The sequence below is a fragment of the Alternaria rosae genome (assembly GCF_020736505.1).
Source record: "Alternaria rosae strain MPI-PUGE-AT-0040 chromosome Unknown BKA58scaffold_5, whole genome shotgun sequence".
In the NCBI taxonomy this organism is placed as follows: Eukaryota; Fungi; Ascomycota; class Dothideomycetes; order Pleosporales; family Pleosporaceae; genus Alternaria; species Alternaria rosae.
Genome location: NW_025763574.1, coordinates 670,642 through 697,675, shown reverse-complemented (window position 1 = coordinate 697,675; position 27,034 = coordinate 670,642). Strand labels below are relative to the sequence as shown.

The window sequence follows — 27,034 nt, the reverse complement described above, 5'->3', positions numbered from 1 at the left end:
GCTTGACAGATCAGGTGTTTGGTCACATTTCACTTTGACTCATGTGGAACAATCCAACAATATGACCGTGGGACGCATCAGTTGACTAGCGCCACGCTAACAAAGACCACTCTACCGTTGCACCTTCACCCTCAATCCATTGCATCATCCTTCCACCACGCTCCTCCGTCATAAACCGTTGACACAGCTTCAGTTCCCTTCCAGAAATGGCCCACGCCACTGTCAGCAGGAGCGACCGCGAAGATCACTTTCGTTTCCTGGATCTACCAGCAGGTAAGCGCAAGCTCTTTTGAGGCAGGATCGTGACTAACATGCGTGTTAGAGCTGCGCAATCGTATCTACGACTTCGCCGTTGAGACTGGAGCCAACCACCTTCGCTGCGTACTGCCATGTCTTGCGCTTGCGCAGAGCTGTCAACAATTGCGCACCGAGTATCGATCTATCTGCCTGAAGCGAGACATCATTATAGATTGGAAATCGGTTGCCGGCTACCTGCGCAGTTTCTTTCCGACCGTCAACGGAAAGATCGAGAATGTTGAGCTTGCACCAGCGAGCATGACTATAGTGACTCCTTGGTGCGGCGACGCAAAGGGGGACGGTCATGAGCTTGACTTACTACCGTTGGTCAAGCTTGGCCTTCAACGACCGAACTTTACATGTTGCTTAATTCATGACCCGGCTAGCCTTGATGAAGAGGAGAAACTATCCCAGGAACACGACTTCAGAAGCTACATCGAGGAAGACTCCACAGCTCTAGAAAAGATGATGTGTAGTCAGAATCCACATTGGCTGTCCGATATCGAAGCCGGTGTTATCACAAAGCTCATGATTTCGAACATTGGTGTTAGCGACTCCCCACAGGCAGCGTTCTACATGAAAACTCCTTCATTGGCCCTCGAAACGTTTGATGAGGATAACGAAGAAGATTCATTCGAAGGAACCTACTTCGCCAATATCGGAGTTGACGCAGCTTGGGGGGAGTTCAGAGAATTCTTGACTTTTCCTGAACTGCTGTTTGATACATCGGAGTTTTTGACATGAGAGTCCACTGAGGCGGGTTGGTATCAAGCAAGAGTGCAAGGATGCACATCGTCATAGTTACTGCTACGCTGAGGTCATAGTCGTCTATTCTATCCAAAGGGTACTAGTGCTAGTCTTCCCGGTATCTTGTCCAGTAGCACTATGCACACACCTCGGACAAGGATGAAACTGAAGGGTACACTGTAGTGTACAGTAATATAACGATCATAAGTTCCAGCGCCTTGAATCAATGTAGACTGATAGGTTCCTTACTTTTACCCATCATTGTCTGCAACAAGTGTTCAACAAGCTTTCTCTTCACTGGCATGCACACCTCACGTGTCACACGACATCCAGTGTTGCTTACTCTCACAACGGACCACAATGCTGATGACTACTCCTAACTCGCCAACTCTCCTCCTCTCTGATCCCACAGCCCCATCTACTAGATAACTACTGAGCATTTCTACGAAACTTGGATCAATCCTTATAACATTGTCGCTAGTCAGCATGAGAACGCGACGCTCACTCCCCGAGCCCTTCCGCTTCCTCGACCTGCCTGCAGGTGAGTTGAATAGACCGCAAAATCTGTCGCACTCACACTTGCATCATCGCAGAACTTCGCAACTCAGTCTACGAGGTCTAGGCTGCCGAATTGGAGGGCCGCGTCCGGCCTTTCGCTCCCAATCCATCCTCCTTACTCGGCAGGAACTCCACTCCCGTTTCAACCTTCGCACTCGCACGTGTGTGTAAAGAGCTGCGCAAAGAATTCCTTTCGCACCTCTTTGCCAGGTTCGAAGTCGGTCTAGACTGGCTGGACGTCGGGTACTTCCGTCACACGGCATGCTGTACCTTCAGCGACGGTGAGTTTCTGTCCATGCGCGCGCCGAAGTCAATCACTGTATACATCTACGAAACCATCTGCGGTGAGCCTCCCGTTTCGAGGCCAAGATCCAAGGATACTCCCTAGAATGATGCTGAGATCGCTACTTATAAGGCGAAAGTATTGGAGGGCATTGTCGACGTGCCCCAAGTGCTACATCCATCGCTCAACCTCCTTCCGCTACTGAGAATGCGACTCCTGCGAAACGAATACGCCTGCTTGTTTGCACTAGATCCGAAGGTCGACTGGGACGCTGTGAAAGAGAAGCATAACAGCGAGGAGAGCCTGGCTGGCAAGCGCGTTGCTACAGACATCCAGGACCTCACACAGTTTTTGGTCTTCGGTAGTGAGCCTTGGACGCAGTGCATGGAACGAAAACTCGATGAAGTCTTGCTTCACCCATGGGCAGACTGGAAAGATCTAAAAATCGAGCTGGTGTTCAAGGAGCAACCAAACGAATTCATTACACTGGACAGGAAGACACCACGATGCTACTTGCCTGATCTGCGGCGGGCAGGAATGCAAGCGTTCTACGCGAAAACAGGCCTGACATTCAACATGAGTATGGCGTCATCGACTCCAAAACCCGATTGGGAAGAAGGCTCTATATCGCGTTCGGCGACACGGCGGTAGCCATCGCGCCATCCTACACCCGCTGCACCTTCTTCTCTTCTTACATTCCCACCGCCGATCCACCACCAAACCCAAACGTAATATCCTTCCGCAAAACCACCATCTCAAAACTCGTCTTGCAACTCCACGTACCCGGCCCCCATGTCTTCTTCCGCACTTCCTGATACCCTCTCTTACGCCAATACGCGCCGTTGAGACACTCCGCCGCCAGGATCCACAAGTTCAACACGCGTTGACCCCGCAGTCCCTTTTGTTCAAGCTCAATTGTTTCTCTCACAATGAGATATTGCTCTAGGAAGTTGAGCAGTTGAACAGCTAGGCCACGGTGATGGTACTTTGGATCACCATCAACACACACGATCTTAATCTCCCAGCCTGTTTCCGTGTCTGCGCCTTCTTTTTCCCATCCGCCTTTCCAGGGTACTAGGGAAGCGCACGCGACGACTATTCTGGTTTCTTCGCCATTGATGCTGCCGTTCTCGTCTGCGCTCGCCGCGTCGTCAAAGATCAGTGCAATGACGCTGCCCGCCCCACTAAGCAGCAAATGAAGCCCTTCTTCATCGTCGAATCGAGAGCCTGTGGTATCCCATTTCACCGGATCTGGTGCATGCGAACGATGGAATGCGTCGATTGCGAGTTGCGTGATGGATTTGGATAACCTAGGATTGGATCGCAGTTCCGATGGCGTGAAAATCGTTGGTGGGGAAAGGTTTGGTGTCATCATGCGGGGGAGATGAATTGCTTATTTGATTTTGTCCGATGAGGAGATTCAAGCTTTCGCTGAGAAAGCTTTTTCATTTTGGAGAACGCCATTGAGTCATTACGTGCGGTAGGGCGTGGATGTTGAAGGTGTCCCGTGTGGAGATTCAGGGCGGCCGCCTCATCGGAATCGGAATGGTTGGATCGTTAATTCCGAACAAAAAGTAGCGAGGATGCACCTTCTTCTTTCGGCTAATATACCATGAGTCTAGAATCTACACTACAATCTCCTCCCCCGCTATACATAATTTTACTTCTTCTTTTCTTCTGACGTACGATGAAATTCGATGTGAATTGCATGGTTCAGCTGCATGCCGAGGTTGCAGGGCGATGGTGTAAGTCGTCATCATCGGCACCTTATCGCCGCAACATCAAACTCGTGAATTGAGAACGATGGTAGCAGTGTACACGAAGCTTTGCGGAGGTTTAAATATATTGATGCACATAGAACATGCGGCTATAGTAACGCGAGAGAGCGAACATGGTATCATAAAGCGACATTACAGCGAAGCTGCAAGCAAAAGGAAAGACAAGGAATTTTTTGCGCGATCTACGCGACACTTCGTATCGTGCATGGGTATAGGTCGGCAGAAGGGTCTGAACATTAGCATGCGCGGCACGCTTCAGGACCACGACTGCCAACTTGGCTTCTTCTGACTTGAACCCCATGGGGGGTATGGCGACTCGCGCGCGGTCGGCGGTGGTGGCATGGGTGTGGGACTCCTCTCCCTCCTAGTCTCTTCTCTTGTTGTAGTAGTTGGTAGGGGTGTTATGGGCAGCGTCTTCTCTGTGGTTGAGAGAGCATGCAACGCGAGGGGAGCACGGTTAGCTGGCGATGTTGGCGATGTTGGCGATGCCGGTGACGTCGGTAGTGGAGGAAGTGCTTCCAAGTCGTGCCCTTCATAGAGATGAGTCGATCGCATGCTGGATGCTCGAGAGTTGTGGCCTGTAGTGTAACGCCCAAGCTCGATGTCCTCGTAATCGCGGTCGCAGATCATGTCGGCTGTCATGGTTGACACTGGGCGGTCAATGCCCGTGGGCGTCGGCATCGCTGAGCTCGTTGGTGACAGGGTGACTTGCACCTCTTTGTGCACATGCACACCTCCATGCGGGTCGACGGACGTACCAAGGTGAGAATCATAATATCCCCTGGTGCTATTGGCCCAGCTTCCACCTGTGATGCTCGCACCGAACTTTCTCCACGAGTTCTTGGACTTGGTATGCGCGCTGTCCTGACGGTCATCTGTACCAGCTGGTGTTCTCGTCTTGGATCGCTGGCTGAGCTTCTCCTGGAAAAAGTGTTTGAAAAAGACCTTCATGGCGGGAGCATTGGCGCATAAGCACCCGATGTACAGCTCGAGCATGCAGGTAAGAAACAGATTCCATGTGTGCCATGTTACGTCGTAAGTGCCATAGAAGGTGTACCAGCTGTAGTAGGCTCGAACAGCCCCCAGTGCGACGACGCCGTAGCCCATGGCAAAGATACCGAACAGGGCCAGTTTCTGTCGAATGGGTATCTGAAGGTTCCAGTAGAGGAATGTAGGAAGGACGGCAGTCAAGGCGTCTTGGGCGCACGATATGATGCTGGCAGCAAAGACGTCGGCACCTTCGTCGAAACAGTGGAACTCGTAACCTTGTAGTGTCTTGATAATGTTGACTTGATCCCAGAATGCTGAGATAGGTTGGCAGCCCAGGATGGGTGCCAAAGTCAAGGCAATGGTGTAGGCGATGATGAAGCCGATGGTGGCCCACGTCACCCATACGAATGTCTTCGACACGGCCCGGGCCGAGAGACGTCGGTAGAAGAGAAGAATGGAGATCTTGACGAGGCCAGTTGCAACACAGAAGATACACTCGGTTGCGAGAACGTATTTCCGCGCGGTAACGATAATCTCCGGTTCAAAAAGGTAGTCTAAGTCCCAGATATGTCGGTCAAAGGCTTGGTTGGTTGCTGACTAGCGTTAGCTAGATAGCAGTGAACTGGTCTGAGATCTTACCCAAGGGATATATGACTGTCAAGGCGATGACTGGCGGCTAGGATCGTTAGCGTAGCCATGATGAGTGATCACGATTAACTCACAAGGGCAGCTAACATCAACCAGTCGTCCCAACCGGGACATCGTTGATGGAAGACCCTAACCCATAGCCGCACAAAAGTCATAATGACGGTAATGGGTCCGAGTATACACGAAATCCACGTGATGGCGTTTGGTCGGAGTGTCGGGTTGACATAGTTAGGTGTTGGCCAACTTAGTTTGACCTCGATAGGGGGATGTATGCCACCAGGCATTGTGTGGATGAGTCAAAAGGTTATGTTGGGTGTGGAACGCTGCCAAAGTTTGAGACAACTGAGCAACGGCTTTTCAAGTGAAGGGATGCCTACCCTTTGTGCATGGTGGCTTTTGAAGTACCAAACCTGTTAAATGGGAGAGGAGCATGGGGGCGTAAGACACCCGCCAGGGCTTGACAAAAGTGGGTCGACCACAAAAAACAATACCAAATGGTCGACCAATGCAGCGGTTGGGAACGACGACCGTTGAGCTGCGCATAACGGCAGTCGAGAGCTTGCCCGGCTATGTATCCACCCGCATATACGAGCATCGACGCGGAGATGGGATATACTCCGTAGGCGATGGACCGCGTGGTCGTTGTGTGTCTACGATACTGATCGGTGAGAAGTAACGAGACCTCTTGTGATACTGTTCAACACGACTTCGAGTCCCGGCATTAATGTGCCCATTATGCGTCAGTGATCTGGATTGGGAGTGTAGAGCGGTCTTGCTGCCGTGAGAAGCGTTTGCAGTTCAGGCTTTGCCACACTCCTGTTTGAAACCTGGATAGGCCATTTACGTTGAATTACGTCGCATGCGTGTATACTCATGAACCTGGGATGAGCAAGGGACGTTGACAGAATTCTAGTGGCAGGCAGTGGACCCGAGAATTCTACCCTGCTTGACCACGACAGCGTATTGGGATTTGACGAAACGCGAGTCCGACCTTGAGTTTCCTCGCGTACGGAACGTCAAACATGCGTGACCAACAGGGCTCGAGCCAATCTGCAGTGGTCGGGCGCTCCCGCCGCGGTGGTCCCTGTCAACAATCTGTCCGGAATGGCGCCTTTCGATCGATGCCATCTGCATCGTACGTGATCGTGTCGGCTATCGAGCTCAATTCTCCTGCAGCCGTGAACGGTGTACGATGAAGTGGTGTCGAGGACCCATTTGTGACGAGTTTGCATACGGTGGCAAGTGCAAGTGTATGCGGTCACCTCCGAATTGGGAACACTAGAAGGATCAGCGGCTTCGCAGCATCTGTAACAATGCAAAATGGAAAGGTCCGAGAACTAGTCGCGGAGATGACAGGAGATGTAGTATGCCGTCATCCCCCATGCGCAATGATTCGTCCGCGTCCACAATGCAGCCATCGTGGATTCTAAGATTGAAGGTAAGGCAAGAGAATTTGAAGCAAAAAAGTAAAGACGCATAGGCCTGGAGCTGTCAGGTACCGGTCAGAGTGTGCGTTCGTACCCCCTGCTCGTGTGCATCAAACCTTGGCATGGTGTGGTGGGGTGCGGGACCGGAAGGTGGGGGCGGGTGGAATCTGGAGCGAAAGCGGACGCGAGAAACGCAACAGCGGCCTGGCTACCTGTGTAGGATAGAGCGGTGATAGTCGAGAGATACCTGTTTCCGCGGCTGCAGCGTGGGCATTCGGCGCGAAGGGCGTTGAAGAGAGGGGCTACGCCCATAGGACATAAAAATAGTCGCGGAATCAGGATGGCACCCTCGCCCTAGTACTCAAAACAGCAACGCGCTCTGTCAGCATCTAAGCGACTGAAGCCTCACGATAGTTGTTGCATCGTCCTGAATCCTACAGCGCCCTTTTTATATCTCTTGAGGCATTCGGTTATACAGTTGTGAGTCACGCAGAAGAGTGAGTGATAAGCGCAGTCTCCATGTATCTAGTTATAAGGGGACCGGTATCTCTAGAAATGACATCCACAAACAACCAAAGCATTACGTACCTTCCAAGTAACCAAGATGACAACCTCTGCCTCGTTCAATGACGCTTTCGCGTCGGCAGTTGCATCCGGCCCTGAGCGCCTTCTGCCCGGTGTGGCTCTCGGTGCTGCAAGAGCCCTTCGAATGGGTATGGTCTAGTTTTACATGTTTTCTTTTGCCAAAACACTTGCCAGGGCCGTTGAGTTTAGCGTGCGTTTGAGAGCAGCACGTTGAGATGGACTGGGAATATGCGACGAAGCCGTCGGATGCTCGCAGCCGTTCGCACGGTCGGCGACCTCGCTTGTCATTTGTGTTTCTGTTACATGGCCTACGGTTCGCGGCTAACGTGATTCACAGCTGATACTTCAGAGCCGGATGACTTTCTTGCTGCATTTGGCACATTGCAGCTTCATCCCACGTCGCCACCAGTATCGACCAAGACGACTGTATGGCTGGCATCTTGCACGAAACTAGTGACGGCTATCGCAGCCTTGCAGTGCGTCGAGCGCGGGCTGTTTTCGCTCGACGAACCCACTGACACCGATCGTTTACTGCCTGAATGGAAGAACCCCGCTGTCTTAACTGGCTGGACCGCTGATGAACCTATCTTACAACCTGCAAAAGAAAGATTGACTTTGAGAAGATTGCTGACACATACAAGCGGAGTTGGCTATGACTTTCTCTCGGCTGACCTCGTGAAGTGGAGGCAGCATCTCAACGAAGAAAGTCTCTTCATGCGCGCGCCTATCACGCAGTGCTTTGCGACACCTCTCCTCTTCGACCCCGGCTCCGGCTTCGCCTATGGTGGCGGGCTGGAGCTTGCGGGCTTGATGATCGCGAGGGCCAACAACTGCACGCTGGAAGCATACATGCGCCAATACATCTTTGACGTCCTGGGGATGGACAAAACTTCCTTCTACGTCAAGCACAACAATATCGAGCAGGAGTTGATGCCGATGACGACTCGTCCTACACCTGATGCAGCTCTCATACCAGGCAATCCACCGGACATGCCACTGGCACAGCCGCTGGATCCTCAAGATGAGTTTGGTGGCGGGGGTTTGTTCGGCAATACCGAAGACTACCTCGTACTTCTGAAGTCGCTTCTCCGGAATGATGGCAAGCTTCTCAAGGCGGAAAGTATCGACCTCTTGTTTACTCCATGTATACCACCCACGGCGCAAGAGTCGCTCGATCAGACGCTGTCTGTCCCAGCCTACGCCGCCATCATGATTCCAGGCGATGCTCCAATTGGCACGCCTGGTGCGCGGAAGTGGTCTCATGCTTTGGGGGGTTTAGTAGCACTCGAAGACGATGCCGATGGAGGCTTGAGGGCTGGCACGTTACGATGGGGAGGTGCACCGAATCTGAAGTGGTGGATTGATCGCAAGGGCGGCACTTGTGGCATCTTCGCGACGCAGCTATTGCCGGCTGGCGAGACCCGACACACGCACCTGGGGAAGATGTTTGAGAGGATGGTAGCTGCAATGTAGATTTAATAGATGCTACTGCGGGTCGATGGGCATATGAATGGGCATCAATCGCATCTCCCCCTATTGCGACGATTTCTCAATTGAGGACCACGAGGTGCCCCACTTGCATGAGGCGCTACATATGCACGGTGATGACGATGGCCTGCGCCGCTGATTACCCAGCAGATTCTGCCATGACGTATCCGAACTTCTATTTCCGCCGGCAAACCTCTTCTCTGTGCTCAGCTGCCCCGTCCAATCATGATGGTTGATAACTCTGACCGCCTTCGCTCAGTCGGCTAGCGGTGGCTTACTCAGCCTTTGTCCGCCGGATATGGACGCTGGTATCGGCAATATTCTCGCCATGTCGCATGGGACAGATGCGGGAGATGTGCAGGCGAGCAAATCTTTCGCTCATGACGGCCACGCGCGCCAGATACTTAGGGCGACGGGCTGCTGTCAAGCGATTGAACGATTGAAGCTTGTTCATCGCCATTGACAGCATCCGCGTCCATCTCCCGAAAACACGGTCACGACTAGTCGTACCGTCGCGCATTAGATCCACACGATCCACAACGGCCTCGTCGTCGGGCTGAACATTTACTATTATTGTTCCGACAGCCGAGCGCTGGCAATTTCTATCGCTTTCCAGCGCGACAGCACCACTCAACACCTTGGTCGAGGAAAGGAAAGAGAGCAGCCAGTATGCAGAACGAAGACCTTAACATCCTGCGCAATGAGGCGAATGCAAGCCCTGAGCGCTTCGCAAATTGGGACCCGCACAGGCAGTTTCGCGAAGAGTACCACAGACGGCATTTGCACGATCAGACACCCGACGAGCGCCTGCGCAACATCGAAGCACACGAGCGAGGGGAGCGCACCCAGAGCGAGATATCCTTCCCAACAGAAGCGGTGGCATCACCCACCAGAGAAAAGGAAGAGGAGGTCGCTTCGCCTCTCTCACGACACAGCACATCTTCGGCTTCGACGGTTAGCTCTGCAAGCTCTGCATCGACACATAGCGCCCGCCTCGAAGAGATACGCACCGCCCGCTCGACCCCCGCACGCGACCGCCGACCGACTGTCAATTCGCAAGCCTCAAGCGGCAACTACCTCACACTACATCCCACTGAACGCAACCCCGAAGCCATCCGTCGAATCGAGACACACAGAAGTCAGCATGCAGGCACAGTTGGTGCATCGCGGGTCGATTCACGGTTGTCAAGGACCCTTACGCGCCGCCGTACAGAGAAGCCATTACCGAACCTAGGAGCTGGCAAGCCTTTCCCTCCCCTGCTACCGGATAGGGAGGAGTATGTCGTCGAGTTCGACGGCGTTGACGACCCACTCCATGCGCAGAACTGGCCGATGAACAAGAAGATCGGTATTGGTGCTATCCTAGCATTCGACGCCCTCACAGCCACCATGGGTAGCAGTATCTTCTCGGCCGCTACCGGAGCAGTGTCGCAACAATACGGTGTTGCCAATGTTGTGGGTACTCTAGGAACGAGTTTGTTCGTTTTTGGATATGCTTTTGGTCCTTTGGTATGTCAAATCTAATTACACTCTGGGAACAGAAATGCTAACTAGTGTAGATGTGGGCGCCCTTCTCCGAGTTGTACGGCCGAAAACCTCCGCTCATCATCGCTGCCTTTGGTTTCGCCATCTTCAGCATCGCTGTTGCCGCAGCCAAAGATCTCCAAACCATCCTGATATGTCGATTCTTCGCCGGTCTCTTTGGCTCTTCTCCGCTCGCTATCGTCGCCGCCGTCTTCGCGGATATGTTTGACAACAAACTTCGCGGTCTCGCCGTCGCAGTCTTTTCCGCAACTGTTTTCATGGGCCCTCTACTCGCACCCTTCATCGGAGGATTCATCACACAGAGTGACCTGGGATGGCGGTGGACCGAATACATCAGCAGTTTCATGGGCTTTTTGTCGTTTGCTCTACTCTTCTTCTTCATGGAGGAGACCTATCCTCCCGTTGTGCTGATCAACAAGGCGAGCGAGCTTAGAAGACGAACCAAGAACTGGGGTATACACGCAAAGCAGGAGGAAATCGAGGTCGACTTTAAAGAGTTGATCGTCAAGAACGTCAGCCGACCGATGCGCATCCTCTTTACTGAGCCTATCGTGCTTCTCATCACCATCTACATGAGCTTCATCTGTAAGTTTGAATAACCCACCAACTTATCACAAGGACTTAGCTAACGGCGCCAGATGGTCTACTCTACCTCTTCCTTACCGCATATGCTCTCGTATTTCAAGGAGTCTACGGCTGGAGTCCGGGCATTGGCGGACTTGCCTACTTCGGCATGGTCGCTGGTGAAGTCATTGCTTTCATCATCATTGTGCTTGACAATCCGCGTTACATCAGAAAACTGGAAGCCAACAACAACATCCCGGTTCCAGAATGGCGGCTACCCATCAGCATGGTCGGGGGTGTTCTCTTCGCGGCTGGTCTCTTCTGGTTTGGATGGACAGGCTACACCGGCAATGTTCACTGGATCGTCCCTGTCTTGAGTGGTCTCTTTACCGGCTTCGGCATCTTCTCCATCTTCCTCTCGCTGCTCAACTATATTGTCGACGCGTATCTCATGTTTGCCGCTTCCGCCATTGCAGCAAACACATTCATGCGGTCCATTTTCGGTGGAGTCTTCCCGCTATTCGCAACTTTCATGTTTAACGGTATGGGAATCCAGTGGGCCAGTACACTGCTTGGTTGTGTGGCCGCCGTGCTTGTACCGATGCCGGTAGTCTTTTACCTTTTTGGTAAGAGGATCAGAGGCAAGAGCAACTTCGCTCCTGCGCCAGACATCGCTCAAGACAAGAGGAGAGATGAAGAGAGCAAGGGAAGCGAAGGTGTTGAAGCGGGCAGTGGAGAGACGACTGAGCGGGAGAGCCTGGACAGGGCGAGGAGTAAAGATGAGTAGAATTCTCATTGTATTTTTAATTTCTTATTCATCTGGGCTTAGCGAGCACATAGACCTTTTAATTTCAACCTTTCCGTCTGATCACTTGTTTGAAAAGCTGCAAGAGTGTAGACAACTGAAAATGTAATAACGAAGTCGATGAAGATATTTCTTTCATGAACAGCAGACATGGTATCAATTCTTTCCTCGCTACTCACCCCAAACTTAGGGTAATACATACCCACCATCAATAATACAATCACTTCCTGTCATATAGCTTGAGGCATCGCTGCCCAGGTACAAGAATAATCCCTTAATCTCCTTAACGTTACCCTGCCTTCCGAGCGGAATCATTCTCAACCCTTCATTAATAACCTGCGGCCCAGCCCCCATCTTGGTATCAAAGAACCCCGGGCTCACAATATTAACCCTCGCGAACTCTCTCCACTCCCTCGCTAGCGACTTGCCCAAATGCGACACAAACGCCTTTGTACCATTGTAGATAGGTTGGTCGATGGGTACATTGACAATGTGTGCTGAGATGGAGCTGGTGAGGATCAAGTTGCCGAAACCTTGCTTTTTGAATACCTCGCCGGCGTACTTGGCGCAGAAAACGGGGCCGTCGACGTTGACTTTCATGAGGTTGTGGTAGCTTTCGAGGGTTTGGTCGAGGAGAGGCTTGCTGTCTCCTGTGCCGGCGTTGGCGACGAAGACGTCGATGCGGCCAAAATCCTCAACAACTTGCTGGACGGCTTTTTGGACTGCAGCAGCGTCGATTTGATTCACGCTGTAGGCTTTTGTCTTTACGTTGTGTGTCTTTGCGAGAGTCTCTGCGCGTGTTATGGCGGCGCTGTTGGAGTTGTACCACAGGGCTACGTTGCCGCCTGCTTCGGCCATGGCGTCAGCTACAGCTCCGCCGATTCCTTCGGCTGCACCGTTGACGACGATGACTTTTCCTTTCATGCTGAATTGTTGCATGACGTTTGTCGGCGTGTCGGGCACGGGTTTGGGGAAACCGGCGCGCGGCGTCTGGCATTCTTCGACGGACATGGACATTTTGGCGGTTCTTTGGGGGAGGATGTATGCTTTAGAAGCTTGTGAAAGAGTTGTCAATTATAAAAAAGACAGATACTTTGCAGTCTGTATAGTAAGAAGTCGGAGTCGGAGGTCGACACTTATGTATCTAGACGCGTGAGACTGCGCGGAGGAAGGTCTGCCGAGTGAGGCTCAAAGGCCGCGACTTGACGGTGCATCTTTTACCCCGCCGAGGAAGACATTGAGTGGTGTTGCGTCACGGGGTGGTGTTGCGGGGCAAATCTGGAGGACTGTCGTCCGGATGGGGCGGGATGGTTCCTGAGTTGGGATGGTGCCCGTTGCCCTCGGCTTACCTTCCTTCTGAGTGCGCGGCTCGTACCGTGTCTACTGCCGACTAAGCCCTACTTCTATGACTTCCTCCCACGATGCTTACCTAGCGATTGAGTGCACTCTGGCTCGGCTGGAATCTCGGAGGCGTCAATAGATGCAAGAGATCAGTCAGGTCAACATGATTTTATCGCCTCTCACCAACTCTCTTCCCGGGCGTTGCCATGCGGCAGCCATGGCACGTCCTTTGCGGCGCCCGGAGTCCATGTTTCGCACGGCAGTTTTCTTCTATACGGTGTGAGATGCCATTATAGCGGATAGTACTAGGCAAGTTCGTCTGGAGTACGAGCAAAGTATCAACATCCACGTAGCGAAGCCACTCGGACGCCTCGCACACGACGATGAGGTAGCAGTCCACTTCCCTCGGCACCTGAAGACAACATTTGGCGACTCTCTTTAGCCAAACTTTTCCACTATACGGCGACCGAGGAAGAGAAAGCTGCAGTCAAGGCGGTCACGTTCATCAAGCCTCTCGGCCAGTCACTATGGTCCACAAGAGTAGTGGAAGTAGCTCGTACGCATGAGATAGCTTGTATCTTGTTGCAGTAGATCCAGGAAAGTATGCTCAGCTGTTTCTTCCTTTACTCCTCAGAAGCACGATAAGCCTCCGGGCTTACCTAGGTAGTGTGCACGGTCTGCCGCTAGACGACTCCCGTCTGCACCCTCACAACAATCTCGCTTCCTCAATCGCACTGTGGACACGCAACTCCACATTGGACTTGGATACCCTGAGTACCACCCGTCAACGCAACAGTTCGCAAAGATGAATTCCAGGTTTCTAGATCTTCCAGCAGCTGCACAATGACTCACTCCCTTTCCTCTTGAGGCCGTTCGGTACTAATTGAGTTTAGAGTTGCGCAACCGCATCTACGAGATCGTCACAACACCAGATAATGGACCTCATTCTAAGGCTAGTTACGTACGGCGAGTGGAGGGCTACGACGATGGTAACTATGCGGGCCTCACCAGAGCGTGCATCCAGATTCGCAAAGAATACCGCCCCATCCAACGTCGGAAGGCTGAGGTTCGGCTGGACCTTGCAGGCGTACCCCATTATGGCCAAACGTTCCTTATCATAGCCGACGACTCTATGATTCTGCATCACAAGATACGCGTCGAGGTACCATTCAAGATATACAGTTTCGGCTCTCGCTTCAGCGTCCTGCCAATCCTCGAGCTCAAGGCTGCGTACCCTAGTCTGGACTGCAAGATAGTGCCCACCATCATTGGGGATAATTCTAGTTTCGTACACCCTCACATGATTCCCCGGACTCCAAGTCAAGCTCGTGATCTCAACGCACTTGTTTTCCATGCAAACCGAAAGTGGCTCGACGAGGTTAGCGATGGTTCTATTGGAGATGTCCGGATCACAACCGCCTGCGCATTCTTTCAGACCACATTGGTAAACATCGTTTTCAACTCCCTTGAGAGCTATAAAGAAGCAGGTAGTGCACCTGATGCGTGGCGCAGCGCTCGCGGTCTGGAGGTTCGGTTATCGAATGGTCACAACGTCAGGTTGTGCTTTTCGCATGTTACGTCCGAGCACTGGGAATGAAATTCATTGGCTTGGAATAGGATGCACGGAAGTAGATTATACTGTACGTATCAATACCCACTTCAGCGAGGTGGAAGAACCAGTCAATCCAAGTTGTCAGGCGTATCACCGGATGAACCAAGGTATCGCATCGCACTTAGATATGAGTCAGGAGCAAAGAAGTATAAGATTGCCGTACCGTCCACATAGCACTAGCTCTGCATAGAAATCTCGATCCGCGAGCACGCTGACTTCATAGCTACCGTCAAAGAGATTTGTCATCCACCTCCTAACCTACAGCACAGTCACGATGAATTTCCGCTTCCTCGATCTTATCCCAGGTACGGGGTTCTCCTCGCCCCTCCTACGAGACTTAAAACTGACGATGGACAGAATTGCGCAACCGGGTGTACCACTTCTCTTCAGTGTCTCACGAACAAACTCATCCCAAGCATGATCCTTCCTTTCCCGGCACCCACGCTGGACTTACAAGAGTGTGCCGTCAGATTCGAGCCGAATTCCTGCCGCTCCAGCGTCGTGAAGCGGAAGTAACGTTCCGTTGGGACAGAATCGAGATGATATCGGTATACTTCGATACCTTCTACCCAGTCGTTCCCGATTCGAGCGGCGGTCCTCGCGTTGTACGGCTTCTATGGGGCGAGGATGAAGAAAATTCAGCGCTGAGGTACCGGGCCCATGGTTTTACATGCTTGGCTGTGATTGACGACCTGGTTCCACTACTAAAGATCCGTGCGTGTTGGACATCAGTTCGCTTTGAAGTTGCGTTGGAAGGTTCCTACTGTGCATTCGATGCGTCTGATTTCAGACACAGGGTTCTGGCAGAGAAATACTGCCACACAATGTGGCTTGTTATTCAATACGACAACCCCGCCTGGCTCACAACTATACGTGAGAGCGTATTTGACAGCATCCAGATCCACCACATCCCTTGGTATCCCCCCCTAGTCATTCAGCTAGAGCTTGGAGAGGCTGGATCAGATGAAGTAAGAAGCTTTGCTCCTTCGCCGTACCAGTCCACCATGTGAATTCGTGGCATCGGAGAAGCCTTGGGGGCTATTGGCGGTATGCAAATCCTTTCTACAATACCTAGATAGACATGATGAAACAGGTCTACCATCAATGAGCACAGATTAGCAGCGGATGTAGGAGACGAACGATGGGTTGCGAGTGGAGCGCAATGTAGACACGATCGACAATTACATCATGGGATAGCAGAATTCGTGTCGTACTGTACAGAGATGTCTTTGGGAGTCAGGACTTATGACTTTGTTAAAATTCTACAACAATCTAAACAAAGTTGACTCGTTAACACGTGATACTGTGAATGCAGCAATGCGATACTGATTCAGGTGCCCTAGTAACTATCGTGGAGATGACGACGTCATGGCTCAGGCAGCTCTCAGGGTCCACTCCTTCTACCACGACCTTCGGATCTTTCCTCTTTGAATGCATCTACTCATGTAAAGTCTTATCTCCCTCCATATATGTGGAGCTGCAGTGTCGATTTCTGCCAGGCTCTACTGCTCTCGATATCGTCTTGCATATAAGAGGGCGCTTGTTTGTACTCCAGTTTGCTCCCACCACAGCCATCACGACATCATTTGGTACTTAGTACCCTCAGTTCTATTACCACTCATTTCGATATATCATTGCGCATTGTCACCGCATCTTGCATCGCGACCAACTCAACAGCCACTCGGTCGACGGAGGGACTTTCTATCTACTTTAGGCTCCCAGCTCACTTGCCTCGATCAAACCACCACGACGTTTACATGATAGTGGTCACGCTGAATCAAAGTCACGACGGATTTCGACACAATAGCACGTTGCAGCAGTCTACAACAGCACGTTCTTGTTCATAGTCACGAGCGCGATATCGGAGATAACAGTTGGAGGGAGTCGCTCTCTCCACGATTGCAACCATCAACAATCGCACTTCACCTTCTTATTCAGGGTCCGCACTTGGGTATTTGCGATTAATGACCCATCGCCATGACTGCAACTGGTACTGCAATGCTGCCTTCCCTCGCAGTACAATAGGAAAGACCTACCCACAACCACGTGACTGAATCACGCGCTCCTTCCACGTTCTTGAACTATTGTACAATGACATCGTATCCAACATTCTTGCTTCCAAAATCCATCACACCAGCACCAAACACGATTGTGACAATGAACTGCCAAGTATCCCCGCTCTCTTACCTGAGGCCTAGTTTCGAGGCGACCTCCGATTTGGGCAATTTCCCCAGTCACCGTCAGAGACTTTGGTGGCGATCATCGTTGGTGTTTTCCTCGCTCACTTTTACCTCGCGGGAGATAAAAGAAGTCCCATCGTCTACGCTCCATTTCTCTTACACCTCACAAGTACCTTCAATATTTGATTATCACTATTTCCCAAGCTATCGGCGATTTCTTTCAACACCAGCAAGAAGCCGGAAGTACAAGACCTCATGGCGTGAGTCCCCTTTTTTCACATGCAAATCTTACGAGTAGCCACCCGAAAGTTCCCAGTGTTGGTATGATGGACTCTGCTAACTCAGACAGCCCTACTCGCCCGAGCACCCCACCTCCTTCTCGTTCATCTCCCAGGAAGTTCGGTCATCCGCCAGTCGTTCCTGCCCCTTCTACACCAACTTCACGCCAGAATGGCTTCAACGGCAGGTTTAACGTCATCATGGGCTCGGAGCATGCGACTGTGCCGCCCTCCCCTGGATTGCCTGTACCTGGCTTCGCGGCACTCACCATGAGTTCTGTCCCTGCCCAAGCCCTGCCCATCCGCCAGAGCAAGCGCAAGCGTGGAGGTCACGCGCGCACTGATGCCGGTGTCAAGAAAAAGACCAAGAAAAACCCAGATAGCACCATGGCCAAATTGGTTGAAAACGCTCTCAAGCAGAAGGTCGGCACCAGCGACCCCGCTCTGCAGAAGCCGTTCCGTTTCATGGACCTTCCCGGAGGTCAGTCTTTCGAATCTGACCCACTGTTACACAAGCTGACTCACAATAGAACTCAGGAACCAAATCTACATGCACACCTATGGTCGTCCCAAGCAGGCTCTTCTCGTTTACCGACCGCGCATCGCCTCTCTGCGTCCCCGCACTCGTCTCGATCGCAGCCGTACTTTGGCGTCTGACATTGTCGATCAGGATCAGGAGAAGAAGATCTCGGGCGGCAGCAACAAGTCTCGCCTTTCAGCCAAGCCCAAGCCCAAGGCCGAAGTACGAGAGACCAATCGTCCCTTCTGGGGCCTTACCCAAGTATGCCGTCAACTCAGGGCTGAGTACCGACCCATCTACATGGCCAAGCAGGAGATCGGCATGGACCTCACCGAGATCGTGTACTACCTTAAAACTTTCTATCCAACCGCCGCGGATATCGTCTCCAACCTTGGTCCCCCAGGAGAGCGCGATGAGGATGCGCCTTTCGTTGGTAATCTTACCATCGCCGTCGGTGATAAGCCCAACGAGCTGGAGCGTGCTGTTGATGGCATCGAGGTCTTTTGTCTTCTTGACATCTGGGCCAACAGCCTCAAGATCGAAGCTGGGTTCGGTCGCTACCTCAAGGCCAACTACGTTGCCGAGACTGATGGTGAAGCCAAGGACCTGTAAGTTTCCCTGCCTCTTTCATCAAATGATTTATTCACTGACCATCTTACAGCTACCGCCTGTTCGGCCGTCGCGTCCTTCACAACCGTCAATGCTCTAGCATGAACGGACATTGGCGCTCTATCCTTCGCAGCCGTTCCCTGGCGTCAGTTCGTATCCATCGCAAGCCCGCCCAGCGTGACACTGCCTCAGCTCCTGCTGTGGTAGCTCTTGCAGCAGCTCTTGGAGTAGTAGTCCCTGCTATCCCTGCCGTCACCAAGCCCTACCTGCACATCATCTTCAAGAAGGGGTCTGCTGAGCCTTGGATGACTCAGTTCGAGTCGGTCATCCCTACTGGTTGGCTGACCAAGCACGGCTTTGGCGGCATGGAGCACTTCGAAGTCAAGGTCGGCGTCGACCAAGACGACTTCAACTAGCTGCCCGTTCAGAGCTGTCATCGCTGGTGCGACGTTAACATTCCCAAAAGTTCCCATCTTGAATGGGGAGCAGCGCATGCGGACATTTCTTAAGCGTTGGACTGATATCTCTACCGGGGTGTTCGTTGACATGCTCAAGATCGGTAACATTTACGAGGTTTTACATATGAAGGTATATCAACTTTATGATCGAAAGGTAACACGTTGGCAACGCGTCTTGCACGCCGCACCTTGGTTATCATCTAGCAGGAATCAATAGTCCCATGCAGAACACCCTGGTTCCCCTCTGCATTGATGTGACGACTGACACCGGACTACATGCTCAAACAGGATGTCAAAATGAAGAGGCTGATGTAGTTTGTTTCTAAGAAAAGAAAATCCGTCGCCATCTCCTTACCTCGGCCAATCAGATTGCATCATTCTCCACAGAGATACACGCGTTTTTCCGAGTGTCCACACTGCAATGGGACTGTAAGAAACACTTGTTGTCGAAGCATGTCTATAATCGTGCGCATAACGTCTTTTCCAAGGACGCTGGAAGCTCTGCGCCTGCGACCGCACGTGCGCGACGTCATGCCCCACTGTCAAATGCCGCGCCAAACTTCGCTCGCGGCTCCGCCCCAGTGCATCGCGAACCAACTGTATCGCACCGTTTATCTTATTCAACGAGCCGCGGCCTAAGGCCCACCTATTTCCAGGCGGAGGACGTTCCTTCTTCCCCCCTGAAGTCGCGATCCTGATGCGCAGCCCCCTGCATTCGCTAATGAGACAGGTACCGTTTGATGGGTAACAACAACATGCGCGTCCTCTCGTGTCGAGCAGGCTGGAGCCCCTCGTTCGCTGCGATGCTTTTCCCGCAAGCAAGGGAGCTAGCATGCGATGAGACAATTGACATCCATTGACATCTAGACTTCCCGTCTTCCGCTGGTACAGAACCCCCAAGCGCACGCGAATCCTAGTAAAGCCGTGGTACTGTGAGGTCATCGACAGGGATGGTGGCCAGCCGCAAACCTCATACACTACCATAGCTCACCAGCCCCTCCCCGGTCACTTGGTGTTTTATTTGTTCTTAGGCTTTCAAGAGATTGTGTTCGTCCATATGTCTCTTTATGTCGTTTAGATGTCACTTGGCCAATAACTTCGACGATACTTTCTGCTGCCACTGTACCTCCGAACCTGAATCACCGTCACATCCAGACATGTCGCGTCCACAGAGCATGCCTGATTTCGCCGCGCTCATGGAATCTTCCATGTCGCAGGCTGTCTTTGAGTCGTCCAGCTCGAACTTCGAGAAGCGCATACACAGTCACAGTCGACGACAGACATCGCCGGAGCGAAAGCCTCAGAATATGAGGAAGAAGCCGAGCATCTCGCTCGCTGCTGGATTGATGATGAACACCGACACCCCACCAGCGACTGGATCACTATCGCCGCGCAAACGAAGCCAAAGCCGACCGGCCCAGGAAAAGAGGGTTGAGATGGAAGAGGGTGGAAATCTGTTCTATGCCTACGCGCAGAGGGTGAGCCATGCCAATTGAACTGCGTGCCATCGACCGGCCAACAACGGCGTACTGACTTATGCTATAGAGCGACTATCCTGCATCTCCCCCATACATCCTCACCTTCGCCTCGGCCGCTGTTTGCACGCAATGGTGGAATCTGGTCCAGCAGGAATACACGTCATCGTCGCGATTGAGCCCGCAGTATTTCGTGGTCAGGAGCGAAGACATGGAGCTCATAATGGAAGACCCCAGGTTCTCCGATATTCAGAACAAGTGGTTCTATACGTGCCAGGATAGCCCAACATGCCCGCCGATTGTCCTACCCTTGCAACATGCGAACGGTGTTCCCGCCGTCGCACCCCCACAACCAATCGAAGAGAAGGCGAGCACATCGGCTATTGACAGCCTGGCGGCGAGCCTGACCCAACTGGCAAGCATAGTCGAGAGCAATGCTGAGCAAGTTCACGCGCTATCGGTCGCGCAATCAACAGGCCTACAAGCGATGCAAGAGATCAACGAGTCGAACAGTATCCAGATCAAGGCTATTTCCGAATCCCAAATCAAGCTTCAAGCGCTTGTCGATCAGAACGCGTCACACTACATTGCCCTGTCCAACACGTCTTTCCAGTCGCACGAGCAGAGCAGGTTATCTCAAGAACAGACACGGAAATCTCAAGAGCAAACGCGCAAGTCTCAGGAGCAGACCAAAGACATACTCAAGACGACCGTCTCTCAACTTCAGACTCTATCCAAGAACCAGATCGAGCTGTCGCAGACCTGCCAGGGTATGATGCGCAGTATTGAGACCCTCGGCGACTCTGTCACACAGTTCACTTCAAATGTCATCTCGGATACAGCAAGCAACCAGTCACTATCTACTAGCTCCTTCAACGCTCTCGCAACCCGCATCAGCCCGCCTCCCCGGAAGCTAAACAGGCGGGTGAAAGGCGTTTGGTACGAGTACGACAACGTGGGCTCGGGCTCACCTAGCGGCACCCCCAGGAAGAGAGTAGACTCGATCAATGTGGACACCCCGCCGAAGAGCCCGGTTATCTACAAGCATGTTTGACGGTGGTACGGCTGGCTCCGAAGTATTCGTTTGACGCCCCCAACGCAAGAGGAGCTTGACGAGGAAGCACTAAATATTCGACGACCATTGCTCACTACTTAATACTCTTGATGGATATCGTCGCCTAATGAGTCCCTCTCTTACGGTGCTGGAAAGCCCCGCCTGGGCCAGCCGTTTGTGATTTGCATTACATTGGCGTTTGGAGCGAAGATTGTATGATAGCGCATTTGGGCTCTTTATGGCAGCGAATCAGCTTTCTATTTTCGGCATGTTTGCGTATCTTACATGAAAAGTGTGGGCTTCTGGAGCGGCAGCGCGTCGTTGATGTATCTTTTGGTGCTCTAATCGTTTGTGTTTACGCGACGTCACCGCTAGTCGTGCCTTCCGCAGTCGGATTTTTTAATATTCTAGCCGGCTTCAGGTCGAGTCCGCGTTTTCACCTCTCACTGCTATCGCAATCTCTTCCTATCAAAAAGTGTCTGCACCTCTACAAATTTCCCTCGCTTGACGCAGCAACAACCAATCCACCCACTGCATTCTACAAACCCTACACCACTACCAAAGGCACATCACTGCCTTCACGATGAAGCTCCTCAACGCCGCTCTGGTACTTGCTTTGAGCCTCTGCAAGACTACCCACGCTGCTGCGCTGCCCACTGCATCACCCGACGTCGCCATGTTGACCTCGGACGCCGCCGCGAAACTTGACCCACCTGCTCATGGCATGTGCTATCTCTACCTCAACATTGTCGAGAAGAACCCCCAGAACCCGCAAGATATCGACACCACCGTCTGGGTCGCGCTTTCGGACGGCCAGAACAAGACCATCGAAGGCATGACGTACGTACACCACTCTTACCATGACTGGTAGGCCAGTCATGACAGCAGAACATACATTGACATCATACAGCTGGGACGACGGTGAACCTCTCAAAGGCATGCTCAACGGAAAGTCGATCGACGGCAAGCCACCTGGCCAAGCACTCAAGATTCACGGTCTCTTCAAGCCCACGGACACCTTCAGCCTCAGGTGGATCAACATGACTCCTGGTGCCCACTGGGAGTGGTTCAGATTTCAGTACACTGGCGGCATGGTCGGTACTTTGGACTTTGACGATAGCTTCAAGGGCTGGAAGGATGCTTCGTGCAACCGCACTGAGTGGGTCAACCAGTATCAGGACTATTACGACAGAATAACGACCTGCTACTTCGAGTGCTAGGCATCATCGGGAAAGCTGCAAGAAGTACTGATGGTGGGTATCCGTGGCGTCGAGAGCGACGAATAGATCGATCTGCAGACAAGTTCTTTCTCTGCACGTGATCTTCACGTTGCTATCTCGATGAGTTGTTGAGTAACCTAGAAAGAATTCATCAAACCTATTCCAATAACTCCAATCTTTCGCATACCGTATGACCACACAGTGCTCTGATGTGCTCCAGATACTGCAACGACGTCCGACGTTCCGCCTTGCCGCCCAATCTGGACACGGAGGATCCACTCCGCCCTGTAGCAATATGCGCCCAATCTAAATTAAGTCACGTCCACGCCTTCTAGAATTAACATGGAATAATCCACCAAAAAGCAGCAGGCGATCGCTAAACAAGCATTGTAGTAATCTACGGATTCCGGGTCGAACGTCGTTACACTGCAGGACTGTATGCAGATGGTACTGAGAAAGGACTTGACCGTGGTAGTATATAAACCATAACATTCAGCGACGAGAACGTAGTCAACAAAAACAAACAAAACTAGCTGCTATTCACTGCGGCTTGCTCAATATCTCCATCATGTTCATCTCTGCTATCTCACTGCTCGGTTTCATCACCTCCGCATCCGCTCACGGCTATCTGAAGTCAATCTCCGTCAATGGTGGAGCCAACTACCTAGCCTGGCAAGTAGGCCAAGACGACTACCTGACTCCCGAACCCGTTCGCTATGCCCGTCGCATCAAAGACAACGGACCTGTTCCTGACTTCACGTCCAAAGACATAACGTGCAATGTCGGTGGTAACCTACCAGCTAAGGGCGTTATACCTGTTATGCCGGGGGATAAAGTGTATGTTCTTCCCTCTTCTTCCTTTCACATTCCCTCGTCCTACTTCATTGGCATGGAAAGCATCAACACAGCATTCTTGAATTCAGCGCCGATACTAACGCCCACGAAGCAAACTCCAATGGGACCAATGGGGTTCCTCACACTCCGGCCCCGTAATGAACTACCTCGCCTCCTGCGGCACGAACTGCTCCACTTTCAAAGGCGACACCGGAACCCCTTGGGTAAAATTCGACCAAATGGGCTACGACACCACCAAATCCCCTCCCTGGGGCTCCGACTACCTCGCCAAACAAGGCGCCAGCTGGACTGTTACCATACCCGCCGGACTGAAGCCCGGCGAATATCTGCTCAGGCATGAGATACTGGGATTGCATGTTGCGGGGACGAGGATGGGGGCACAGTTTTATCCCGCTTGTGTGCAGATTAAGGTGGGTGGGAGTGGCGTGAAGGCGTTGCCGGCCGGTGTAGGGTTGCCGGGTGCGTATGATCCGGATGATAAGGAGGGGGTTCTTGTGCAGCTTTGGCAGGTGCAGGCTGGGCAGAGGGGGTATACGCCGCCGGGTGGGCCTGTGAAGATGATCTAGGGGGCTGGAGAAGAGGGGTGAGAGGTTAGAGGCGAGAAGTATGCGGTACGGTCGTGCTATCTTGATTTGAAGCTATTCCATATCTGCACGGCGTGTTGTCGTTTCTAGCCCAGGTAGTGACAGGAATGCGGAGAGAGAAAGTAAATGTTAGAAAACAGTAACTATTATGTTTCAATCTCTACTGCCCCTAAGAGCGAGCAGCCAACTCGACAGCCTCGCGAACCACTTCTTCTAGTGTCACCTTGGGAAGCCCTAGCCTGCTGTTCCAGACCTCTTGTTCAGCTTCGAAGTCATATCCGACATCTACATCAGCCCCGAAACTGAGTGCCAACAACCGAAACGTTGCGTTGAGATCTCCTGCATCGAATTGCTCTCGAAGCTGCTTGATCTCCGGACTACTCTGCTTCTCCTCAATGTAGAACTCCGCGTTCGTCTCCAATTCCAGTGCTTCTATGATCTGCCTGGTGCTGACAGAGAAGTCACATAAGAATATCTGCTTGTTTGCGGTCACGTCAGGGTGGAGCAAAGCTCTCGCAACTGCAAGACCAGTGTTCTTGCTACTTGTAACGGCAAAGCGCTTACTTCCAGAATCGTACACCGTCGCCTTCCTCCCCTTCACATCAACGCCGAGGAAGTTGCCAGACTTGGATGGATCGAGTGCCCAGTCCAGCCAACTGCCGCAACAAATGCTGCTCCATGTCGTCTTGCCGTGGCTATCGTCGCATCTCTTGATTAGGTACTTCAGCATCTCACCCTTACGGTCGTATGTCGGGACGAGGGCGCGAGCCCGGGGATCGAGGTTATTGGCGCCGGATTCGCTGGGAATGAACCGTTTTACACCTGCTGCAAATGCAGCGTCGATGAGTCGGAATGCTAGGCCATCTTTCCCACCTGCTGTGACTGGGCTGGTGGATAATGCGACTACGACTGCGTCCTGGCCCGTGAAGGCTTCCGTAAGCTCCTCAGTCGTGAAGGCGTCCGAGATCTTGATGATGGGGACGTGAGAGGGAAACGAGGCTGATGAGGATGCACGGCTAACGATGGTGACGTTGAAGAAGGGTTCCACGAGGAGTGCGTCCAGTATGGGTGCGCCGACGGAACCGGATGCTCCTAGGATGATGACGTTCTTTATGAGGCTGGACATGGTCACGCCGTTGGTCGCGACTTGTTCTGTTTCTTCAACGAAATATGAACTGACTTGATGATGCGTTCCTCTTCAACGTCCTCCTTTTCTTATACGAGACCGTCCTTCCACTGTAGCGGTACTCATGATGATGCCATGCTTCATAATCTACGTGCTGACTGGCGATCCTTCGACCACGGCAAAGGCTTCTAATGAATCGGCCGCCGCATCCCAAGGTATTCGATGTTGATTATCGGCATCTTTCGGCACGCTTCACACTCGATGATAGGTTCTGTAAAGCGATTACATGATGTTAGTAAGCAACACGTGACTGTGGGAGGCAAACGCGGCATCATGAGATGCACATTTCGGCGGCTGCTTTTGCCAACGTATTATAATCGTGAGGTTGGGTAAGTAATTTAATCTTCATTGTAGCGAACTGTTAAGTTACTCAGCTTGGTGCCGATTAAGGCGATGTGGTGTGTGCCGCTATCGAAACGAGACAACCGAGTCCAACGTTCGTACGATGTCGCATTGTTGTGGTGCAATCGCTATTTGTAGGCCCTCGGGATGTCAGAAACTGCGCATGCGTGCCAGTCTAGTATGAATAAGCGTAGTCGCCAAGTACAGGAAATCGAGACATCTGAGACGAAAACGCGATGGTGGTTGTGGGAGTTGGAAAGGCCAAGTGCTAGCAGCAGCGCTCTTCGTGACATGCGCTAAGAATGCGCGCCTCCTCCTAGCAGCTTGCTCTTGCACACTCGACCGTCATCCAGTACTGTACTGCCGATGCTGCATTTTCCCTCCATAGCATGTTGGCTTCACCACGTCCGGCAGGGCCAAAACCAGCCGCATGACTGATGTTCTTAGCTCGGCTACTGCCGCGCCCTTCTGATCCGGCAATTCTTCTGCGCAGTGTGCACCAAACCCTGCGCCACAGTCTTACAATCAACTGTTATAGGAAAGATACTATCAGCAACCTACCTTCCACAAAAAAGACGCCCATCAGCGCTTGATCCATTACTAACCACATATCGTGACGAGAACAGAGTGAAAATGAGGATAAAAAGGAAGACTCTGATGCACTGATTGCAATGTCCACACAGTACACCACCTCTCCGCTTCCCACCATGACGGCAACATCCGAACATCTCGAAGCTTTTGCGCCCTTGACATGGGCTACACCGTACCTGACATCTCCCAGTTGGATTGCATGTGACCGCCAGCGAGGCACCGAACCCGGCGAAGATACGGACCGATTTTGTCGCGACACAATGCGCGCAAACAACGGCGTGCGACACTGGCTCGAGCTGTACGAGAAGCCGGCGCCGGGCGCCAAAGTCACCAAGTCGATATCTCTGATCAAGTATGGAACCGGATTGAACGGCTTTCCCGGCATTTGCCATGGTGGCGCATTATTGACGCTCATGGACGAAGCCATGCTACATATCCTGGTCGCCAATACTGTGCTTGAATATGGCCTTGGCTTTATGAAAGTAGGAGAAGACTATTGGAGACTCCAGCTTCATGATGGAAAGTCGGCACAAGAGGTACTTAAGGGCCGATTAGCCACAGCCACCATGGACGTGAAGCTTCTGGCGCCGGTGTTATGCCCTGGTGTTGTCGGCATTGAAACGATTGTACTTGGGGACACAGGGAACAAAATGAGGATGAAAGCCACGATGAGGGATCGACAGGGCAAGCCGCTACTTACAGTGGAGGGGCTGTGGATCAAGATCCGCGGTGCTGCAAGACTATAACCACAACCACCGCCAGTGTGCGAAGCAAACCACGAGAATCGCACACGCTTATAGAATTGTCCCTTTCACTCTATATTTCCTATCGCATGCTCGAGTAACCTGCCACCCAACGTCTATCTCCATCGCACGTGCGCAGGGATCCCGGATGATCTCGCATTGATCTCGGGCACGCTAACCAACCCGAGACCTGTGAGCTATTGGTCCTTCCTGCAACGGTAAACCTCCGAAATCAATGCCTGCAGCAATATGTGCACTGGGCAGTATGTAA

The 27,034-nt window shown here is 52.3% G+C and overlaps 13 protein-coding genes across 13 annotated transcripts; 9 read left to right on the top strand and 4 right to left on the bottom strand.

Moving 5' to 3' along the window:
* The first annotated feature begins 167 nt into the window (after positions 1-167).
* On the top strand, positions 168-1,067 carry BKA58DRAFT_469231 (uncharacterized protein). Its single transcript, XM_046175139.1, has 2 exons — positions 168-273; positions 323-1,067. The coding sequence occupies exons 1-2, from the start codon at positions 207-209 to the stop codon at positions 1,039-1,041; spliced, it is 786 nt and encodes a 261-aa protein (XP_046025018.1). The 5' UTR covers positions 168-206; the 3' UTR covers positions 1,042-1,067.
* Positions 1,068-2,337: 1,270 nt separating this feature from the next.
* On the bottom strand, positions 2,338-3,409 carry BKA58DRAFT_384493 (uncharacterized protein). Its single transcript, XM_046170271.1, has one exon. It carries the CDS (start codon positions 3,258-3,260, stop codon positions 2,577-2,579), a length of 684 nt encoding a protein of 227 aa, XP_046025017.1. The 5' UTR covers positions 3,261-3,409; the 3' UTR covers positions 2,338-2,576.
* Positions 3,410-3,492: 83 nt separating this feature from the next.
* Positions 3,493-5,695, bottom strand: BKA58DRAFT_172243 (uncharacterized protein). Its single transcript, XM_046165202.1, has 3 exons — positions 5,376-5,695; positions 5,293-5,329; positions 3,493-5,246 (listed from the first exon to the last, which is right to left on the bottom strand). The coding sequence occupies exons 1-3, from the start codon at positions 5,583-5,585 to the stop codon at positions 3,919-3,921; spliced, it is 1,575 nt and encodes a 524-aa protein (XP_046025016.1). The 5' UTR covers positions 5,586-5,695; the 3' UTR covers positions 3,493-3,918.
* Positions 5,696-7,136: 1,441 nt separating this feature from the next.
* On the top strand, positions 7,137-8,987 carry BKA58DRAFT_384489 (putative penicillin-binding protein). Its single transcript, XM_046170270.1, has 2 exons — positions 7,137-7,441; positions 7,651-8,987. Exons 1-2 carry the CDS (start codon positions 7,333-7,335, stop codon positions 8,784-8,786), a joined length of 1,245 nt encoding a protein of 414 aa, XP_046025015.1. The 5' UTR covers positions 7,137-7,332; the 3' UTR covers positions 8,787-8,987.
* Positions 8,988-9,367: 380 nt separating this feature from the next.
* On the top strand, positions 9,368-11,799 carry BKA58DRAFT_172204 (major facilitator superfamily domain-containing protein). The gene is made up of 3 exons (XM_046165199.1): positions 9,368-10,310; positions 10,361-10,931; positions 10,985-11,799. The coding sequence occupies exons 1-3, from the start codon at positions 9,471-9,473 to the stop codon at positions 11,695-11,697; spliced, it is 2,124 nt and encodes a 707-aa protein (XP_046025014.1). The 5' UTR covers positions 9,368-9,470; the 3' UTR covers positions 11,698-11,799.
* On the bottom strand, positions 11,696-13,004 carry BKA58DRAFT_172232 (sorbose reductase SOU1). The gene has a single exon (XM_046165201.1). It carries the CDS (start codon positions 12,730-12,732, stop codon positions 11,902-11,904), a length of 831 nt encoding a protein of 276 aa, XP_046025013.1. The 5' UTR covers positions 12,733-13,004; the 3' UTR covers positions 11,696-11,901.
* A 2,020-nt stretch (positions 13,005-15,024) lies between these two features.
* BKA58DRAFT_292410 (uncharacterized protein) lies at positions 15,025-15,222 on the top strand (the record flags this gene model as incomplete). The annotated part of the gene is made up of 1 exon (XM_046166876.1): positions 15,025-15,222. A coding segment is annotated over one exon (198 nt), but the record flags the coding sequence as incomplete, so codon positions are not given.
* Positions 15,223-17,103: 1,881 nt separating this feature from the next.
* BKA58DRAFT_457498 (uncharacterized protein) lies at positions 17,104-18,775 on the top strand (the record flags this gene model as incomplete). The annotated part of the gene is made up of 4 exons (XM_046174633.1): positions 17,104-17,108; positions 17,198-17,607; positions 17,657-18,254; positions 18,308-18,775. The coding sequence occupies 4 exons, from the start codon at positions 17,104-17,106 to the stop codon at positions 18,669-18,671; spliced, it is 1,377 nt and encodes a 458-aa protein (XP_046025011.1). The 3' UTR covers positions 18,672-18,775.
* Positions 18,776-19,870: 1,095 nt separating this feature from the next.
* BKA58DRAFT_315864 (uncharacterized protein) lies at positions 19,871-21,242 on the top strand (the record flags this gene model as incomplete). The annotated part of the gene is made up of 2 exons (XM_046167543.1): positions 19,871-20,191; positions 20,259-21,242. The coding sequence occupies 2 exons, from the start codon at positions 19,871-19,873 to the stop codon at positions 21,240-21,242; spliced, it is 1,305 nt and encodes a 434-aa protein (XP_046025010.1).
* A 292-nt stretch (positions 21,243-21,534) lies between these two features.
* Positions 21,535-22,540, top strand: BKA58DRAFT_172180 (uncharacterized protein). The gene is made up of 2 exons (XM_046165198.1): positions 21,535-22,082; positions 22,153-22,540. Exons 1-2 carry the CDS (start codon positions 21,826-21,828, stop codon positions 22,460-22,462), a joined length of 567 nt encoding a protein of 188 aa, XP_046025009.1. The 5' UTR covers positions 21,535-21,825; the 3' UTR covers positions 22,463-22,540.
* A 490-nt stretch (positions 22,541-23,030) lies between these two features.
* Positions 23,031-23,883, top strand: BKA58DRAFT_360685 (glycoside hydrolase; the record flags this gene model as incomplete). Its single annotated transcript, XM_046168759.1, has 2 exons — positions 23,031-23,299; positions 23,409-23,883. 2 exons carry the CDS (start codon positions 23,031-23,033, stop codon positions 23,881-23,883), a joined length of 744 nt encoding a protein of 247 aa, XP_046025008.1.
* Positions 23,884-24,070: 187 nt separating this feature from the next.
* On the bottom strand, positions 24,071-25,027 carry BKA58DRAFT_315623 (uncharacterized protein; the record flags this gene model as incomplete). Its single annotated transcript, XM_046167534.1, has 1 exon — positions 24,071-25,027. The coding sequence occupies one exon, from the start codon at positions 25,025-25,027 to the stop codon at positions 24,071-24,073; it is 957 nt and encodes a 318-aa protein (XP_046025007.1).
* Positions 25,028-26,136: 1,109 nt separating this feature from the next.
* Positions 26,137-26,766, top strand: BKA58DRAFT_314987 (uncharacterized protein; the record flags this gene model as incomplete). The annotated part of the gene is made up of 1 exon (XM_046167499.1): positions 26,137-26,766. The coding sequence occupies one exon, from the start codon at positions 26,137-26,139 to the stop codon at positions 26,764-26,766; it is 630 nt and encodes a 209-aa protein (XP_046025006.1).
* Positions 26,767-27,034: the final 268 nt, after the last annotated feature.

Bases quoted from the DNA above. Each gene is read 5' to 3' on its own strand.
- BKA58DRAFT_469231 (XM_046175139.1), top strand. From the start codon at position 207: ATGGCCCACGCCACTGTCAGCAGGAGCGACCGCGAAGATCACTTTCGT. The intron at 274-322 runs GTAAGCGCAAGC...CATGCGTGTTAG, and splicing joins TTTCCTGGATCTACCAGCAG to AGCTGCGCAATCGTATCTAC.
- BKA58DRAFT_172180 (XM_046165198.1), top strand. From the start codon at position 21,826: ATGAAGCTCCTCAACGCCGCTCTGGTACTTGCTTTGAGCCTCTGCAAG. The intron at 22,083-22,152 runs GTACGTACACCA...GACATCATACAG, and splicing joins AAGACCATCGAAGGCATGAC to CTGGGACGACGGTGAACCTC.
- BKA58DRAFT_384489 (XM_046170270.1), top strand. From the start codon at position 7,333: ATGACAACCTCTGCCTCGTTCAATGACGCTTTCGCGTCGGCAGTTGCA. The intron at 7,442-7,650 runs GTATGGTCTAGT...CGTGATTCACAG, and splicing joins TGCAAGAGCCCTTCGAATGG to CTGATACTTCAGAGCCGGAT.
- BKA58DRAFT_172232 (XM_046165201.1), bottom strand. From the start codon at position 12,732: ATGTCCATGTCCGTCGAAGAATGCCAGACGCCGCGCGCCGGTTTCCCC.
- BKA58DRAFT_172204 (XM_046165199.1), top strand. From the start codon at position 9,471: ATGCAGAACGAAGACCTTAACATCCTGCGCAATGAGGCGAATGCAAGC. The intron at 10,311-10,360 runs GTATGTCAAATC...TAACTAGTGTAG, and splicing joins GATATGCTTTTGGTCCTTTG to ATGTGGGCGCCCTTCTCCGA. The intron at 10,932-10,984 runs GTAAGTTTGAAT...TAACGGCGCCAG, and splicing joins CATCTACATGAGCTTCATCT to ATGGTCTACTCTACCTCTTC.
- BKA58DRAFT_172243 (XM_046165202.1), bottom strand. From the start codon at position 5,585: ATGCCTGGTGGCATACATCCCCCTATCGAGGTCAAACTAAGTTGGCCA. The intron at 5,330-5,375 runs GTGAGTTAATCG...TAACGATCCTAG, and splicing joins GGTTGATGTTAGCTGCCCTT to CCGCCAGTCATCGCCTTGAC. The intron at 5,247-5,292 runs GTAAGATCTCAG...AACGCTAGTCAG, and splicing joins GACAGTCATATATCCCTTGG to CAACCAACCAAGCCTTTGAC.
- BKA58DRAFT_384493 (XM_046170271.1), bottom strand. From the start codon at position 3,260: ATGATGACACCAAACCTTTCCCCACCAACGATTTTCACGCCATCGGAA.